This window comes from Phycodurus eques, chromosome 3 (genome assembly GCF_024500275.1).
Source record: "Phycodurus eques isolate BA_2022a chromosome 3, UOR_Pequ_1.1, whole genome shotgun sequence".
In the NCBI taxonomy this organism is placed as follows: Eukaryota; Metazoa; Chordata; class Actinopteri; order Syngnathiformes; family Syngnathidae; genus Phycodurus; species Phycodurus eques.
The window spans coordinates 15,110,485-15,129,247 of NC_084527.1; the positions used below are offsets into that span (position 1 = coordinate 15,110,485).

General features: G+C 41.5%; 1 protein-coding gene across 6 annotated transcripts in view; it reads left to right on the top strand.

The window, feature by feature from the left end:
* The window catches only part of adgrv1 (adhesion G protein-coupled receptor V1), a 112,135-nt gene that overhangs the window by 21,756 nt on the left and 71,616 nt on the right, over positions 1–18,763 (top strand). For 5 of the 6 annotated variants that reach the window (XR_009768284.1, XM_061672220.1, XM_061672221.1 and 2 more), the window contains exons 13-34: positions 490–616; positions 695–880; positions 2,165–2,345; positions 2,721–2,884; positions 3,030–3,153; positions 3,254–3,514; positions 6,167–6,293; positions 7,221–7,444; positions 7,908–8,624; positions 10,579–10,952; positions 12,712–12,891; positions 14,042–14,222; positions 14,307–14,500; positions 14,595–14,724; positions 15,070–15,150; positions 15,448–15,587; positions 16,345–16,710; positions 16,794–17,037; positions 17,613–17,828; positions 17,909–18,124; positions 18,205–18,449; positions 18,552–18,733. Coding sequence is in view for 5 of the 6 variants with exons in the window: in XM_061672220.1 (XP_061528204.1) it covers positions 490–616; positions 695–880; positions 2,165–2,345; positions 2,721–2,884; positions 3,030–3,153; positions 3,254–3,514; positions 6,167–6,293; positions 7,221–7,444; positions 7,908–8,624; positions 10,579–10,952; positions 12,712–12,891; positions 14,042–14,222; positions 14,307–14,500; positions 14,595–14,724; positions 15,070–15,150; positions 15,448–15,587; positions 16,345–16,710; positions 16,794–17,037; positions 17,613–17,828; positions 17,909–18,124; positions 18,205–18,449; positions 18,552–18,733 (4,860 nt within the window). In the remaining variant the exon portion in view is untranslated. The remainder of the gene's footprint in view (positions 1–489; positions 617–694; positions 881–2,164; positions 2,346–2,720; positions 2,885–3,029; positions 3,154–3,253; positions 3,515–6,166; positions 6,294–7,220; positions 7,445–7,907; positions 8,625–10,578; positions 10,953–12,711; positions 12,892–14,041; positions 14,223–14,306; positions 14,501–14,594; positions 14,725–15,069; positions 15,151–15,447; positions 15,588–16,344; positions 16,711–16,793; positions 17,038–17,612; positions 17,829–17,908; positions 18,125–18,204; positions 18,450–18,551; positions 18,734–18,763) is intronic. The other variant, XM_061672222.1, reaches the window with a different exon arrangement.

The following is an 18,763-nucleotide window of genomic DNA, read 5'->3' on the forward strand; positions in this document are numbered from 1 at the left end:
TGTCTCTAAATTTAACTTTCATATGTGACGCCTACTTCACTCTAGTTTTCTCTCTCATACAGACACACACACACACATCACTGCAAAGGAATAAAGTGTAGGACTTTATTTTTGTCACAAACGGACTGTTATATGACTACACTTGAATAAGCGTTGCTTATTCAAGTGTAGTCTGTAGAACACTGATGGTCTACATTGGAGACTCTATACTCCTGTCGTTCACTTTACCTTTGATGAGTTCCACTTTTGTGGAGTTCCCCCCCTGTTGTATTGTAATTGTCACTGACAGCCTTGTCAAAACGTAGAGTGACAGTTCTCAGCAGGTTTTTTTTTTCATAAAATTATTGAGAAAAGCTCAGTTATTTGTCATAGAACACCATTGTTACGGATAGTGAAGACAATGTTTTTGTGTTTCTGTTGCACTACATAAGCGTGGGGTCAAAAGCCATTATCTTACATCTAAAATCTAAAATCATCTTTGTGTCCCAGGAGTAATGTTGAAAATCAGATCCTGAAAGCTGGCTTTACCACCAGAGAGATTGTCATCATGGAGAACGATGACCCTGGGGGTGTCTTTGAGTTCTCTCCATCCTCTAGAGGTCCATGGTTGATCAATGTAAGCCAAAGAAACAAACGTCTGAAAATGCTGTATTTTCCGAATCACCTCACATCTGATGTAATGCCTCCTTTACAGGAGGGTGAGGCCGTAGAGCTCCATGTGGTCCGAGCCCAGGGACAGCTGTTGAAACAGCTGGTGCGATATGCCGTCATGCCTGCCGGCAACACCGAATTCTACGGCGCCACGGGCATCTTGGAGTTTAAACCAGGCGAGAGGGAGGTGGTGGTGGCCCTGGTGGCCAAGCCTGATGGCGTGCCAGAGGTAAGAATATTCAAAACATATTGTATATAGTAGTTACAACAAGATACTGCGATCTAATACGACACAGGTTTATTTTCTTGCTGACCTCAATCTCCTCTCAGTTTGTGGCGCTACTAATATTGAGAAGGAAACAAAACTTCAAGAATTGGTAAAAACATATAGTATGATCAACAGATGAACATTAAATAAATTATTAATATGTAGACATTTGATGATAACGTTATCATTTGAATCCTGCTTTTGTCTTGTTTTTTATTTTATATATGAACTCATTCACTGCAGTAAATGTTTACTGTGTATTCGTCAACTTGAATCCAACCTTTTACTGCCACCGACGAATATTTTTGTCAAGTACGTTTTTCAATGGCTAGAGGTGCAAGAGGGTCTCGCCCAGCTTGTCTGTGAATATGTAAGCTATTGTAATGACTAGCAGGTACCTGTAGATGGCGGCATTATGTCGCTTTGGAATTGAGATCAGCACTGTTTTTAAGTTAAAGATAAAGATTAGGGGGTGAATCTCAGCTTGTCATGTCGTTTATGAGGGAGAGAAATGCCAACACATTTATATTCGGAGAAGTTTAGGTACCTCACACTCGAAGAGAGTATTTATATGTAACGTATAAACAGAGGCCTGTATGTGTCACAGAAGGTAGTAGAAAGTATGTGTTGTGATTGTGAGAAAAGTCTCGAGCCATGCGGTGAATTCAGCGTTGCTCACGACGCGTTTCTTAGTTGTTTCTCTGTCAATACAGTATTACTTTGCGATCAAAAAACCTTTCTCAGTCTTGTTTTTGTGTCACAAAAGCGAAATATCTTAGCATCAAAGTCACTGTTCTGCTTGACAGATTTCTTTTCACAAAAAGCTAATTTTCTCTGCTTTTTGGTCAGAAACCAGTTTTGGGAGGAACCAACTCATGTTCTGCTGCTGATTACTAATGAATAGAAAAATCAATAAAAAAACTTTTTTGTTGGTGAAAGAAGAGTGCCTACTCTTTATTTTGGTAGGTTTGGTGTTTATATTGTCACAAAATGCAATATTTTGTGGGTTTTAAGGACTCAGTGAAGATTCTCTCTCTCTCTCTCTCTCTCTCTCTCTCTCTCTCTCTCTCTCTCTCTCTCTCTCTCTCTCTCTCTCTCTCTCTATATATATATATATATATATATATATATATATATATATAATATACAAAAAATATATCTATAATATAGGGAACTCTCCTTTGAAAAGAGCTGGTAATGAATGAGTTAAATGCGTTTTTGTTTTTTTTTCCATTTGTTTTTCAGGTGGATGAGACTTTCTCCGTTGTACTCAGCAGCCACAGCACTCCTCCCAGTCGCCTCGGAAGCCACAAGGAGGTCAACGTCACAGTGCGCAGGAATGACGACCCCTTTGGGGTTATCGAATTCAGGGATTCAGGAGCAACTCTGGCCATCAGTGAGAGCAAAGGCAACGAGACATTCCAAGGTAGATCGGAGTAGCACATTGTACTCAAACTTCACCTAAATTACTTCTAATGGGCCTGAATTTGTTGGAGCCCGCTGTGATAACAAAATTCATTCAATTCAAACTTTTTGTCCGTGTTGAGATTTTACATAATTTTTTCATTCATATCAGGGACCAGGCTCTTGTGAACGCGCTGTGCTGCCAATGTCCCAGCTGTCCTTTCGTTAAATCAAACAAAAATGGTCAATAAAAGCCCAACAACAAAAATCGTCTAGCTGCTAAAAGAACTGATCTGTAATTGAAGAGCATGAATGAGCTTTATCGGTCAACATTTGCTGTTTTGTGTAAATGTCCATTGTCTAAACAGAGCATCTCTCTACATATTCTGACACATAGCGACCTACTTAGTGGAGAGGAGCAGGGGGCTCTTCAGTGAAGTGTCTGTTTCATGGATCCTAGAGCCAGCTTCATCTGAAGATGTTAGCCCTGTCCAGGGAAACATCACATTCAAGGATGGGGACTCCTTGAAAAACCTGACTCTCCTATCCTTACCTGATGAGGTACGCTGAAGAACTAAACTTCAAATTACCATACTTGGCTGCTAGAAGTTCAGAATCAGATTTATTTGCCAAGTATCTCAAAGTATCTCAAGTATCTATGTTTGACACAACTGTATGATTTGGTGTTATTTTGTTTTGGTCTTAGACACCTGAAGGCCTGGAGAATTTCACAGTCACTCTGGTGAACACAAGTGGAGGAGCAAGGCTGGGAAGCAGGGTCTCAGCCCATTTTCAGATCAGCAAAAATGATGACCCCATTTATTTTTCTGGTAAGAGGTTTGCCATCAAGGATTTGTTGTTAGGCTACCAATGAATCATACTGCTCATCTACGCTTACATTTTCCATATCCTTCTCCATGCATCCTGAAGAACCTGTCGTTGTGAGGCTTCAGGAAGGCGACGTGGCCAATTTCAGTGTTCTGCGGGCGGGTCGCGCGGACGATGTCGGCACAGTGGCGTACCGTGTGGAATATGGTGATTCGTCACCTGGCGATCTCAGCCCTCTCAGTAATGACACATTGTTGGTGTACGACATAGGGGAATGGATGAAAAACATCTATGTGGCCATAGAAGACGACAACATACCAGAGACTGATGAGCACTTCTTCATTGTCTTGTATAATGCCACCGGTGAGTATTCTGCATATTCTACTATATTTACTGAGCAGGGAGGTCTTTATTGACTCAACTGTAGAGAATATCACCCATTTATTACTGCTAAGGTATTTATTAGCTAGGAAGAATAAATAAAATTAATTCTAATTAATTGTGTATTTTGAATAGTTTCAATTATTTAATTAAGTTGATTAAATAATTAAGCATATAATCAACAATTAATTGTGAATTTTAAAGTCTCAATTATTTATTAACCTTGATAAAATAATATGCAACTATGAGAAAGAAATATATGGAAAGCTAAATTTATACGTATTACAATTATTATACCAGTGGGATAATCACAGTAGTATTTTTTAATTGATCAGAATGAATGAATCAACATTGGAAAATGTATTTGTTTTTATCTACATTCACACATGATAGTGTGTTTCGTAGAGCCACTTGTTGTTTTTTTTCCCTGAGGGCAAAAGGAGCCGTTTATTTGAGGTGCGGGACAGGCGTAGCAATGTATCCAGGTGAAGCATCTCTTAGAGAAGAGGTCCATATAGAAACATGGTACAATAGAACAATATAAATAGTTTGTGGATAGATGGACTGAGGTGGTGGTTCCCCTTTTTAAGAAGGGGGACCGGAGGGTGTGTTCCAACTACAGCGGTATCACACTCCTGAGCCTCCCTGGTAAGGTCTATTCAGGGGTGCTGGAGAGGAGGGTCCGTCTGGAAGTCGAATCTCAGATTCAAGAGGAGCAGTGTGGTTTCCGTCCTGGCCGTGGAACAGTGGACCAGCTCTACACCCTCGGCAGGGTCCTCGAGGGTGCATGGGAGTTCGCCCAACCAGTCTATATGTGTTTTGTGGACTTGGAGAAGGCATTCGACCGTGTCCCTCGGGGAGTCCTGTGGAGGGTGCTTCGGGAGTATGGGGTACCGAACCCCCTGTTACGGGCTGTTCGGTCCCTGTACGACCGGAGTCAGGGTTTGGTCCGCATATCCGGCAGTAAGTCGGACTGGTTTCCGGTGAGGGTTGGACTCTGCCAAGGCTGCCTTTTGTCACCGATTCTGTTCATAACTTTTATGGACAGAATTTCTTGGCGCAGCCGAGGCGTAGAGGGGTTCCGGTTTGGTGCCCTCAGTATTGCATCTCTGCTTTTTGCAGATGATGTGGTTCTGTTGGCTTCAACAAGCCGTGACCTCCAACTCTCACTGGAGCAGTTCGCAGCCAAGTGTGAAGCGGCTAGGATGAGAATCAGCACCTCCAAATCTGAGACCATGGTCCTCAGTCGGAAAAGGGTCGCGTGCCCTCTCCAGGTCGGGGATGAGATCCTGCCCCAAGTGGAGGAGTTCAAGTATCTTGGGATCTTGTTCACGAGTGAGGGAAGAATGGAACGGGAGATCGACAGGCGGATCGGTGCAGCGTCTGCAGTGATGCAGACTTTGTATCGGTCCATTGTGGTAAAGAAGGAGCTAAGCCAAAAGGCGAAGCTCTCAATATACCGGTCAATCTACGTTCCTACCCTCATCTATGGTCGTGACCGAAAGAACAAGATCCCGGATACAAGCGGCCGAAATGAGTTTCCTCCGCAGGGTGTCCGGGCTCTCCCTTAGAGATAGGGTGAGAAGCTCGGTCATCCGGGAGGATCTCAGTGTAGAGCCGCTGCTCCTCCACATCGGGAGGAGCCAGACAAGGTGGCTGGGGCATCTGATTCGGATGCCTCCCAGACGCCTCCCTGGTGGGGTGTTCCGGGCACGTCCCACCGGGAGGAGACCCCGGGGACGACCCAGGACACGCTGGAGAGACTATATCCTTCGGCTGGCCTGGGAACACCTCGGGATCCCCCCGGAAAAGCTGGATGAAGTGGCTGGGGAGAGGGAAGTCTGGGCGTCCCTGCTAAAGCTACTGCCCCCGCGACCCGACCTCGGATAAGCGGTAGAAAATGGATGGATGGATGGATGGATAGATAGATATACCAAGCTGAATCGTGTATTTCCTTAAAAAAAAAAAAAAAAAAAAACCAGGACCAGTTAATAGAAAAAATAGTCAATTTCCGCACACTCAGTTTAATGCTCTATACAGTACTTAACTCTGTGTTATTGACAGCTTCATATTAGTGCCTCGGCGGAGGCAGACGGAGCTGTCTTGACTAACACTGAGTGCTTTCTTACTCTCGGTATTGTGTGTCAGTAAGAGCAATGAAAGACTGCTGGGGCCCCAACAGAACCTTAATTACCAGACTCCAAATAGTCTAAGACACAAAGACCAGCGACTCAGTTGGTCTCTTGCTCCACAACTGCCCAAGCATAATGGGCAGTTGTAGAGTAAGATGTCTTGCTGAAGAAGTCAATATGCCTCATGCTAGACCTCAATCAAATTCATGCAGGGACCTTCACTCGCTTTACTCCGTCACTGTACTTATGAGAAAATGCCGACATGCTTACTTCAGTGTGTACCGTAGTCCAGCAACCTGAAGTATGTGACTGTGAGGATTACTCACTGACTGCTTCTGATAAATATCAGTCACTTTAGTTTATACTGTATGTATCTTACAGTCCCAAGTGAGCACTTGTTAAGAAGACAGTGGCAGTGAAGGCAGCCCATATCCGATGTCTATAATATTTGTTGAATATTGAAATGTAAAGAGTGATAATTTGATTATATCTGTGTCCACAGGTGATGCGGTGGTGTACGGAGCAGACACGGCTACTGTGGTCATTGAGGCCAATGATGACGCTAATGGCATTTTCTCACTGGAGCCAATGGAAAAGAGGGTTGAAGAGGGGAAAAGCAATAACTTCTAGTAAAATGTCTTTGAATAAAAGTTTTCCCCACCTCTTGCCCTGTGTCGCCACATTGAAAAATAAAATCCTTAATTTGATCATGTACATTGGTTGTACATGATTAAAATGTGGTGAACTGGTGTAACTTTCCCCCTTCTCAAAAAAAAAAGAAAATATATGTCAGAGGCCCATCATCGATACGGTTATAAATCGTGAGAAAACTTAGACTTGAAAATGCAGAAAAAAATCCCAAAATCCCAAGATGCACTATGCATCGGGCAAACGGGGGTTGCTGTGGCTGCCAGGGTAGGAACATAATGTAAATGTAGCCTAATAAGGAAAAAGCATTATAGAAAATGAATGGATGCATAGTTGTCTTTATTTGACATCATTTGAATTTCATTCCCATATTTTACTGTCTTCATTGGCACCTCTCAATGGAGGAGCTGTTATGAAAAGGCAGCATCTTATTACATTGGTTACACATTTTTTTAAGTGAGTTGTTTTATTTGTTTATGGGAGTTTTTTAATTTGTTTATGTGAGTGTTTTTTAAACTGATTTAGGACTATTTTGCATTGCCGAATCCAAATTTCTTTTGTTCAGGTCAAGTTTTTATGCCACGTTGTTAAGTTTATTAATCAAATGTTACAAACTTTGCTTACTGTAAATTGAATAATAAACATTGATAAAAGTAAGTCTGTTACTTGACTGTTACATCATCATTGTTCAAACTTCAGGGCATGAACCTCTGTTTATTTGAACCTCAAAAGCAAAAATACCTGTACATTTAAACAAACCCATGTGGCCACAGTTCAAAAAGTTGACCTGATTGAGCAAATATAGTGTGATATTTGGATTCAGCACATCAAAATTGTCCTATATCAGCAAAAAAAAAATCTGAGACAATGAATGTGTTCTTGACCAGTGTTGCTATTTTTCTCCCCAGTGTCTTGCGAGCACGAGGTCGTTTTGGTAATGCAACAGTCTTCTGGCAGCTTTATACCAATGACTCCATCACGCCATTGATGCAAAGTCAAGAGTTTACCGTCACCTCTGGCTCCATCACTTTCACCGCAGGAGAAGATTCCAAAGCTATCATCCTGGAGGCCATCTCAGATAAGCTTCCAGAATTCAATGAGTTCTTTGTCCTCAGACTGGTTAATATTTCTTGTGAGTTAAAAAAAAAAAAAAAAAAAAAAAAGTGGATCATGGTGTACACCACATGTGTCAAACTGGTGGCCCAAGGGCCAGATCCGGCCCACCATATCATTTTATGTGGCCCACGAGAGTGTGCATTGACTGTGTTTCTTGCTAAAATACCAAATTGGCTTCACTTAAAAATATTGAGATATTGCAAGCATTTTTTGTTACCAACCCCACTTTAAAAAAAAATTGTGATTAATACTGTAGTTGAACAGTTTTTACTGGCTTTTAATTTCAAAAGTAATTATCCATTAATTTGTGTATATGTATTAATATGAGGCAATCATACATTCACGTTTTGAGTGGAACCATAACTGTGATGTGGCTCGTGCCAAAAATGAGTTTGACACCCCTGGTGTACACTGTCGAACCATAAATATGAGGCGTATTGGAAAAGTTGGTTAAATATAACATGTTGTCATCTTTATAGATGGCCAACTTGCTGCGACTTCTCTGAGTGCCTCGCTTGTCATTCCCTTCAATGACGACCCGTATGGTGTGTTTGCCATCGCCGACAGCGATCTGGACCAAGAAGTAGCAGAGGATGTACTGTCAGAGGAGGATATGGCGGACGTCTCTTCCTTTACCATCCTCCGACAACAGGGTACTTTTGGCGACGTGCGGGTTGCCTGGGAGATTGTATCCGGACACTTCCCAGAGGGTCTTCCTCTGATGGATGACCTGCTTCTTCTAGCGTCCTTCCCGGATGCGGTCGAGCTCAGGCCTCGTGCCAGAAGACACCACTCTGCAACAGACACATGGTTTTTCTCTGGACATCATGGAGCTTACGGGACCATTTCACCCAAAGATTCACCTCCTGTGCCGGGCAACTTTACATTCTCTGCATGGCTGGTCCCCAGAGTGGCTACTGATGGCTTCATTATCTCCAAAGGAATCACAAATGGCACCTTGTATTATGGTGTGAAAGTCCACACCAATGAGTCTTATATCACAGTGAAGTTGTACTACACAGTGACAGGATCAAATAATACCCAAGTAGCCCAGGCCACTGGTGCCAAATTTGTGGAAGACAATACATGGCTACATTTGATCATTTCTGTGGATGATGGAATTATTCAGTTTTTCCTGGATGGGAACCCTATTCCTGGAGGCCTGAAGAGCGTCAAAGGAGAAGGCATCGCTGATGGTGAAATACTCTTAATTATCATACATTTACTAATTTTTTTTAGCTGTTATCATTTATAACTTAGAATACAATGTGTTTGTTTATAATGTTTTCAATATTATTATCTTCGCTGATTGGCTTGGAAAACATAAATTCTCAAGTGTGATCCAGAAATTTAAATTGAGGGGCCTGTTGAGTCAAGTTGAAGTAACCCAATCTGGTTCCTAGTATAATCTTTTGTGCCATTATTTTCTATTTGTTAGTAGACTTCCTCAGCATTAGGTGTCTCCCAATTCTTCAACTGGATACAAACACCCTTTATGTGCTTAGGTAGTTGAATTAGTTCAACACATTTTTGGGGTTAGAGAAGAAGCTCTTTCTAATAGCAATGTGTAGAAAAATATATAATTTTTAGGATTAACCTTATTTGGAGTGCATCCTCACTACTGCCATGTTTTGTGCTTGCAGACAGAATATACGATGCAAAAAGCTGCTCACATTATTTGAACAATCGTCCAGTTATGAAATGAATATATTGCTTATAGTCGTATATTGTGAGTGAAGTTTTCTACGGTCAATAAGAACACCCGCTCAACATCGTCGTGTATAATTCCAAGAAGATATAATTCCAAATACAAGCAGGACGGCTGCTGCTAAGAAGTGCCTGCCTAGTTCTCCTTAAGCAAAGGCGAACAGGTAGTTATCATCTGCCTCATGCAACTGGCGCCCCCCAAAAATGCAGACATCTTGCTTTGTCTTACAGCAAAGTGATAATACAATATCAGAGAGAGCGACAGGAGCAAGGTCTCCGTTCTTGTCCTCTTATTAAATATAACATTATACAGTGTTATATTTAACTAGAATACATTTTATAAGCACAAAAGCATATATTTTTCTAACAGTAGAGTAGTGGTTTACACTTTTTTTTGTTTTTTTGGTTTGAAGCAATTTTATAGTGATGATCCTCCAACTGAAATTGGCTACAGCCCCTGCCATGAGCCTTAAAAAAATAAGTGCTATAGAAGATTAATTGATAATTCCAAATACTCTTGTTTTATTACTATTTGATTAATAAAGCCCTGTGATTGATTGGCAACCAGTCCAGGGTGTGCCACGCCTCTCGCCCAGGGTCAGCTCAGTTTGAATGGCTGACCCTAATGAGGACAAGGGCTATAGAAAATGGATGGATGGCTGGATGGATAATAAAACTAAAATCCAAATTATTTTCCATTTTTTATCTCCAGACTGCATTTTCAGCACCACGGTCAGTGACAGAGGCACAAAGCATAATTTTGTTGTCATAAGCGTACAATCTTTGAATTATAAGGGGATGTTGCTGTTTTGTTTCTTGTCGGTGTACATGAAATGCAAAAAAAGTCTGTCCTTCCTTAAAAATCCAGGCCCACACATACTGCGCACACACACTACCCACCTCTCGTTCCATCCTTCATTGTTCATAACTACTGAGTCTCTTCAACGCTTGAGTGAGCCCAGTTGGATATTGTTACTGCTCAAAGGAATCAGCCAGCATCTTCTTTTATTCATTCTCCTTCTAATTACCGGAGACAATAGTGGTAGCCCGCCCTGGACTGAAGGTTCTCAGGAGGGGGAAATATCCCAAATGGCTCTTTAGTTAACTTCAGTCATAATCAATACGTGCATATAATCAGTTGTGTCAGTTGCCATTGTCTTCCAGTGGTTCCTTAACCTGTAGTTGGATAGTTTTGCATCAGGGCTTTGTACTTACCCACTGTTGCAGATTTCCTGCAGTTGTTCTTTATTATACTGGGTCCTTTGATTGGTAGTTCAGCAAAAAAATGGGGTCAAGTAAAGGTTACTTGTTAGACCAGAAAAGCAAACAACACCACACATAAAAATGCAAAATCAGCAAATTAATCACATTCTGTTGAGGAGTTATTTGTACAGTTTTTGATATAGGTTAATTTCTCACTTCTTTTCTGTTTGTCCACTTTAGGTCCTGCTTCTATATTCCTTGGGTCAGATCCATCAGGTCAACAGCGGTACACAGGCCTCCTTCAAGATGTTCGCATGTACCATACCAGACTGAACCGTAGCCACATACATGAGCTTCACAGCCAACCTGCAAAAACGGACCTGCGCAGCATCTCAGGTTACCTCCGATACAAGCCACAGGAGAGCCAGAAGTCGTTTGTGGTGGAAGTCAAGGATGATGATGAAGAGGAGGGGGAGGAACTGTTCTACCTGCAGCTGGTGGCCGTAAGTGGCGGCGCCCGCCTGCCCTTCCCCAGGCCCACGGCCGTGATACGCGTCATGAAGAGTGACAATGCCAACGGGCTTTTTGGGTTCACGGGTGGCTGCATACCTGACGTAAGTGCACTTGGTTTATCTCGACGCCCATTTCTTCATGACCCACGGCACTAACCACTGCCTGCATATGCTGGAATTTGGTCAGGAAGGTTTATGAAAGTTCAGTGTTAATAAAAGTGATCCTACCTAAATGCGCACCAAATGGAATCTTTTGTTCCATGGCCATGTTCCATTCCAAAGTTTGGCTACAATCAGTTAAGAAATCGATTTCCTATCAATGTACAGTGGAATCTTCAAACTCAAAGACTCCAAAAGCTTCCACGAATATTATCTTACTCTTATTCTGACATACAATGTCACTTCATTTGAACCAAAATAGTAGAGAACATGACAAATTCCTATCGCCGATAACCTCTCTTGTTTATCAGCTAAATCCTTAAAGGCCCCTCATAATGTTGCTGTTATTAGCTTCTTGCTTGGTGTTTCTGTGAGCCAGCACCTTAGCGAGAGGCTCATGAGCAGGTGAGAAGTTATTATCGACAATTACAAGCCGTCCAGTCTCTCAAATTTTGTTTCTCGGCAAAAAACTAAAAATTAAGTATCTGATGCGATCAAGCAAGCTTCTTGGTGAGAGGCTATTGTATTAGCGAGGCTAATGAAAGGGACATTACAAGGGGTCATAAAGGACTCTGCTAATTACATGAGAGGTTATCAACAATTTCAACTTGTAATTGCCCCTGTGCCCATACAATAACATCATACTAGGGTCATTCCAAACAAAGTTGTCTTCATAACTGCATCCTTTGCCCATTTTTCCTCATCATCTTTTCTTTTCCCTGAAAATTGTGTACATGATGGTGTTGACCTTTTCCACTCCATTTTTACCAGAAGAGAAAAGTCTAATGATAACAATAGAACCAAACATGGAGCTCACCGCGACAAAGAAAAACATAAATAGATGCTAAGGTCCAGAAGATAGCATGTAGCTGGAAGTATAATGGCTAGTGCCTATTGTAAAAATGTCCATAAATGTTTGCCAACAAACGGCACACTTTTACCATCCATTAAACTCCATTACATGTATGTCAGACACGCTCAAAGTGTTAGAAGTTAACTTCTCATTACACTTGTAAAACTCCAAGAGGAAAATGTTTCTTTTGATATTTGACCAACTTAAACGTCACAAAATGGATTGTGTTCAACTTTGGATGGTCCATTGTATAACCTTTAACATATGTAAATATAATAACCTGAGGTGTAAAAAGAAAACAGTATTGTAAATTCGCTTACAGTTGCAGAGGCATATCACTGTCATGACTCAGCTGTTTCTGCAGAGAAACCATGCACACATAGACACGTGTAACAGAACCCCCTTTTTTTGTAAGCAGCTGTCATGCTGCATTTTTCATTAGTCTTCATGCATGGCTGCAAAAAGGCCACACTCTCCCTTTTTAGTTCGATTGGTTGCGTTGATCTCAGGTGGAGCGGCAGATGGCGTGGCCGCCGCCACTGTATCCATCAGGGGCATTCCTGTAGAAGTAGATCAGGATTCCCAATAATGGAACTGGAGAGCTGCGTATAGTTGCTCACGTTCATCAGCGCAACAGGTGGCAGGGCTGAGGGACGGCATTCCATCAGAAACAAGAGGATCACTCTGGATCACATTATTCATGTGTTGGAATTGGGTAGGGAATGTAGCCGATTTTGGCCAAGCAGCTGCAATTTACTGATGTACGAATTATATAGTTTTAGTAGTACATTTGTTTGCTGGTTTATTTAAATTTAACTCGTGTTTCCATTCCTTCTGCTTGTTTTATAGACCACTGAGGAGGGTTCAACCGTTTCCTGTGTTATTGAGCGGATGCGAGGATCTCTGGACCATGTATATGTCAATTATTCTGTTACCCAAGTGAATGGCGTGGACAGTGGGAGGCCTGCACATGAGGATTTTCTCAATGCCACTGGAGTTGTTCTTTTCTTGAGTGGGCAGCGCTCTGAGGTGTGTGACAATGACTCACCAGTTGTAAAAGCCTTTGAGTGGGGTGAAAACAAGTGTGCCATACAGTAACTGTTACCAGCATGCTTATTTGCATGCAATGAGTCAATACAAGATCAGTATTGACAGGGATGAAACTCACTTTTCATTGACAGGGTTATTCATTTAATGCCATTTTTACGATTATTTAGTTCATTGGAGAGACAAAATCTTTCTCTGAGTATTAAGGAGTGAAAGTGTGACAAATAAACGTAAATTTTTTACATCACTGACGTGACATATTCTCCTTCAATCAAAATAGATCTGCTTTATTTTATATTTGTATTGAATCTCATAGGATTGTCCAACCAAAAGATAGTCCTGGTAAATTATATATGGTGGTTATATTTTAGTATATAGTAATATACTCAAGAACATCCCAAGAAATACATTCACATGCAAATTAAAAGGCAATACTGTCGACCAGTGATTCTCAAAGTGTGGTAGTAGTACCACTAATGGGGCGTGGGCCCATTAGTGATACTACCTCTTGTGGTACGTGAAAGAATCACTGCTGAGGTACAGTTTGTTGTATTTAACTTTTGAGTACAATACATTGTTATTTAATCTTTAAGAACTGCTTAAGAACTTTTTTTTGGTACAATTATTTACTTTTATGTGAAATACATTTCAACTGAATTATTATTTTGGACGAGTTTTTTTCTTTTTTTTTCAATCATCCTATATTTAAAAGCAGTGTTAATGTTCAAACAGTGCCTGATTTTACAGTGGCTTAAATTAATTTTAAAAAAAACTTTAATAAAATAAAACCTGTCTCATTTTTTATAAACAGGCCTACTACCCCACTGTATTTTAATTTTAGTCATGATTGTAGAGCTAAATATTCTTTTTTTAGGTGGTGCTTGGTGGTCAAAACTTTGCAAACCACTGCTGTAGAGTGTAGACCATACAGTAAGTCGTATGTGCCAGCAGTGTTTTTAGTCACCCAAAGACTGATTTTCTTGACAACCAACTTCACCTAGTGGCCAATCCAATAAGTGCACTATATATTGGAGTTTCTCATTTAGGCCAAATACTGTACTGTACTGTACTGTACTGAGTGCTGAGCCACGTTCAGTATTCATACGTAGAATGTTGTGCACATATCCTTTAGGTACTGAACCTACTGGTGTTGGATGACAATCTCCCTGAGCTGGCAGAGACCTTTCAAGTCATACTGGTGTCAGCAGGATCCAGTGATGGGAAACTGGGCTCAACTCCTGCCAGCGGCGCAAGCATTGACCCCAGTAATTCTGTTAACACAGTCACTGTCATGGCGAGTGACCATCCCTTTGGTATTCACCTACACACCTGAAACACAGCTTTATCCTCAGTTGTGATACTTCTAGCACGATACAAGGTGGTCTTTTTTCTGACAGGCTTGCTGCAGTTCCAAGCTCATCTTCCGGGCGAGGGATTGATCGCCCCTGCATTGGAACCTGCGCACATCACTGTCAAAGAGGAAGATGGACAGGTCCGACTGCCAGTGGCCAGGGCCCAAGGCCTTTTGGGGAGGGTCATGGTGGGATACAGGACAACCCCCTTCACAGCATCCAGCCCAGAAGACTATGAGGTCAACTTTCCCTCTCACTTTAATTCAACAAATGTACATAATGTACATGTAATTCCATGTAATATCTGATCATGTTTCTGTATTTTATTGTCAGGACTCAGAGGGTATGCTGGATTTCCTTCCAGGAGAAAGGTTAAAGTTCATTACGGTAACCATCATTGACAATCCTGTCCCTGAGCTGGACAAGGACTTTAGAGTGGAGCTCTACAATACCAATGGAGGAGGTGAGAAAACAATACAATTCTCTACTTGTTGTGGTTTTTGCTTTAGCGTTCCCCTGTAGGGTTTCTGCAATAATTTGCCAGATTAGCAGCAGTTATTCCAAACTGTACAAAAATGTAAACCTTAAGAGTATGTTGTATTGTTTTGAAATCCTTAATCCTAAAGCTGTGAACCAACTGGTAGAAACCCTGCAGTGTTTTAGTGCATCTTGTCTTGTAAACCACTTTCCACATTTCTACCTATCAACCTTCCTTCCAATGTGTTTTTTGATATCTGATCTCCTGATCTGATTCCCGGGTATGTACCCCCTTCCTCCTCATGTGTGATTCTGATTTGTGATCCACCAGTGGATCACTTTCTGCATGTTGAGGAAAGTGGTAGTGGGGAGAGTGACTCTGATTTCCTGCCTTCATCTTTTCTTCACCATGGTAAGTGTCCACCTCCCCAAATCCACGGTTTATTGTGGAATAAATGTCTCAAGGCGCTAAAATGTTATGTTTGAACTAAAAAAAAAAATCCATAAGAATGAATAAAGAAGATTTTACGAAGTTAGGAAGTTTGAACAGGACTGTTTATAAGGCTCTTGAGTGAACTGATTCGCATAGTGCGTCTTCTAGATTTGCTAAAAAATGTCTTCTTACCATGAGGCTTTTGTGTGTGTGTGTGTGTGTGTGTGTGTGTGTGTGTGCGTGTGTGTGTGCATGTGTGTGTGTGTGCGTGTGTAGCCAGCTTGGGAGCTGCCTCCCGCATCACGGTCACCATTGCAGCCTCTGATGATGCCCACGGAGTCTTTGAATTCAGCCCTGGCTTCCTGTCCGTTAACGGAACAGAACCTGAGGGTGGACAGAGCTCTGTAGTTCTACAGGTCTGTGGAGTTAGCTTTTCGTAAATGTTAATTCTCCCAGAAATTGTGAATTCGGTGAGACATTGGCCTAAAATGCCAAATAAATAAATCATTTGGGAGCTACAGTTTATAATAAGACATTCCAAGACACCAAGCAAATACAGTATTGTTGCCTCCTAGTGGCTTTGGGAAAAATAAGGGGTTCAGCTATCTCTGGCTATTGTTTCTGGCATGCTTAGTTTGTTTTTTTCACAATGCCATTGTGCCATGTCATTTATTGTGCTCACGTGAAAGGCCCAGTATGTCATAATCAATATGCAGTTTGAATCAGAAAATAAGTTTTCTTTCATCCCAATGAGTTGCGCATTTTGTTTTTGTTTTTTGTATCAGGTGTCATTGGATAATTGACGGTTAATTCTACAGTATTTTAGTAGGAACCTTCCTTTGCCTTGTTAGGTGTTCCAACCAGAAGGAGAAAACACTTTTTTGACCACTGTAACAGCTTGTTGCTGTAAATGTATTTAAAAGTTAAAGGAAACTAATCAGAGTTTAATGTTCACAACAAAATATTTGGAGAAAATAAATGGATTGCGTCAACTGGAAAGTTTGTCTTGGACTTTTACTTAATCAGTTAGTAAAGTCCAGCACACATCTAAATGTCTTAAAGTGTAGGCTTAGCTTTGAAATAGTATAAGTGTTAAAGGAGTCCACTTAAATGTGTCATAAAGAATTGTACGGTATGTACCTCATTTTGCAACATCTTGCTTCCCTCTCCCAGGTTGATCGGTCATTTGGTGATCTCTCCAATGTGACTGTGAACTGGGAAGCTGATCCTAGCTCCGAAGGGGAACTCTTGAATCAGTCTGGTAACATCTCCTTTGGCATTGGTCAGACATCAGAGTGCATCATCATTACTGTGGCCCAGGATGAGGTCCCTGAATTGGACATGAGTTTTACCGTGTCTTTGGTTAATGTGTCTCATGGACGTCTGGGTGTCAAGTCTTCTGCAACGCTAACTGTGCTCGCCAGTGACCACCCATATGGTGTTTTTGTTTTCGCCAACACAACAAGGCCCATTCGCCTGCCTGAAGGAGACTCAGCTCTTACCCTCAGCATACTGCGACAGAAAGGCCTGATGGGACAGGTGTGTAATGTTTTGTGACACTATCCTATTACAACAGTGTTTATTCTTTTGACTTCTGTGTCATTTTCCTCCCATTTGCCAAGGTGCGGGTCACATTCAGGACACTAAAGGAAGCAGATCCAGCACCTTATAGGACACCCGGGGTGGGCCGAGCCTCTGAATGGCAAGACTTTGTTCCACTCCTAGATTCAATTGTTTTCTTGGCCAATCAAAGTGAAGCAAACATCACTGTCAGAGTGTTGGATGATGAGGATCCAGAGAGAGACGAGTCTGTGTTTGTACAGTTGATCAGCGTTCAGCTTGTCAAAGGAGGCCAGGAGAGGCCTAGTAAGTGACACTGTTAGATGTACCAGTACTGAAAATACAAGGTATTGTTTTATTTTTGACGGCAAGGTATCACAATGTTTTTCAAGTCCCGCTATACCGTGCAACCCTAACAAGAACATTAAATACAGTTCAAATAGCATAATAATCTATATCTAAGTATAACATGTATGTAGAATTTTAAGAATTAGTGCCTCACTAACGGTGTCAGTCAAAACTGTTTTTGGTACAGCTTCTGGCAGTGTTTCCCAAACGTTATTGAGCCGAGGCACATGTTTTCTCACTGCACACCACCAAACAATAATGCCACAAAATGTAAGTGTAGTGAAATAATGATAATCTCATATCAATTTACTCAAATGTACCTGGTATTTAGTGTAAATCTTGACCTTTTTAGTTGAGCACAAAACTGAAATTGGATCAGGCACACCTGATGATTTCTCATGACACACCAAAGTATGCTGGCTTGTAGTACAGCTCTTGTATAGAATCTTATTAAATTGTGTTGGTGCACCTAATTTAGTGAGTGTATTGCATATATTTCTGTGATTTAACATTGTCGTATTACTTCTTTTCAGTTTCCAACTCCCCCTCTCTTGGCCCCAGGATAGAAATTGTAGCCCAGGTGATAGTGGAGGCTAGTGATGATGCCTTTGGTGTCCTTCAGCTGTCAGCTTCTGCTGTCAGCGTGGCTGAAGACTATGTTGGACCTATCATAAATGTCACACGTGTCGGGGGGATATTTGCAGACGTATCCGTCAAGTTCAGAGCCGTGCCTTTGACCGCCAGAGTCAGTAAGTTTCTAAGTGGAGATATGAGCTATTACAATCTGTTGTCTCCATCCTTCATCTAGATTTACATGCGTTTCCTTCAGGTGAAGATTACAGCGTAGCCTCCACTGATGTCGTCCTTCTTGAAGGGGAATCCAGCAAATCGGTACCCATTTATGTCATCAATGATGTGGTCCCCGAACTGGAGGAGACCGTTGTTGTTGAGTTGATTAATCAGACTACTGGAGGAGCTCTGCTGGGAGAGCTCACACGTGCCATCATCACCATATTGCCTTCTGATGACCCTTTTGGTGCCTTTGGTTAGTTTTGGTCAATTTTGCTACTACATTTTATATTATTACATGTATGCAAGTTTCTAACTATATTTTGTCATGCCCAGTCTTCCATGCTGCTCCAGTCACCATAGAGGAACCAGCATCAGAGTCTATTGAAGTTGCACTGCCAATAGTTCGTAATGCTGGTACTATTGGGACAGTGGTAGTCCAATGGAAGGCCACTGTCAGTGGTAAACTAGCAGTGGGGGACATCAGACCTACATTGGGAGAGGTGACCTTTGCTCCCGGAGAGACCATGAAGACTCTCCAAGTGCAGGTCTTAGCAGATGATGTTCCTGAAATCACTGAGGTAAAAGAAAAACAAACAAAAAAACAACAAAAAAATAAAGTGTACCCATAGAATAAATTACCTTCAATCCTTAACATGTTATATTATTCATGTCTTTGCTAGATTATAAATATAGAACTCACCAGTGCCAGTAATGGTGGGAACCTCGGAACTGATTCATCTGTTAACATTAAAGTGCCTGCTAATGACAATCCATATGGCACAGTGTACTTTGGACAGTCTGTTTACCGCATCCAGGAGCCACTGGAAGGCGTCTTTGGAGCAAATATTACTGTCCACAGAAGGTAGCTGTAATAATTGAAACATGACATGTT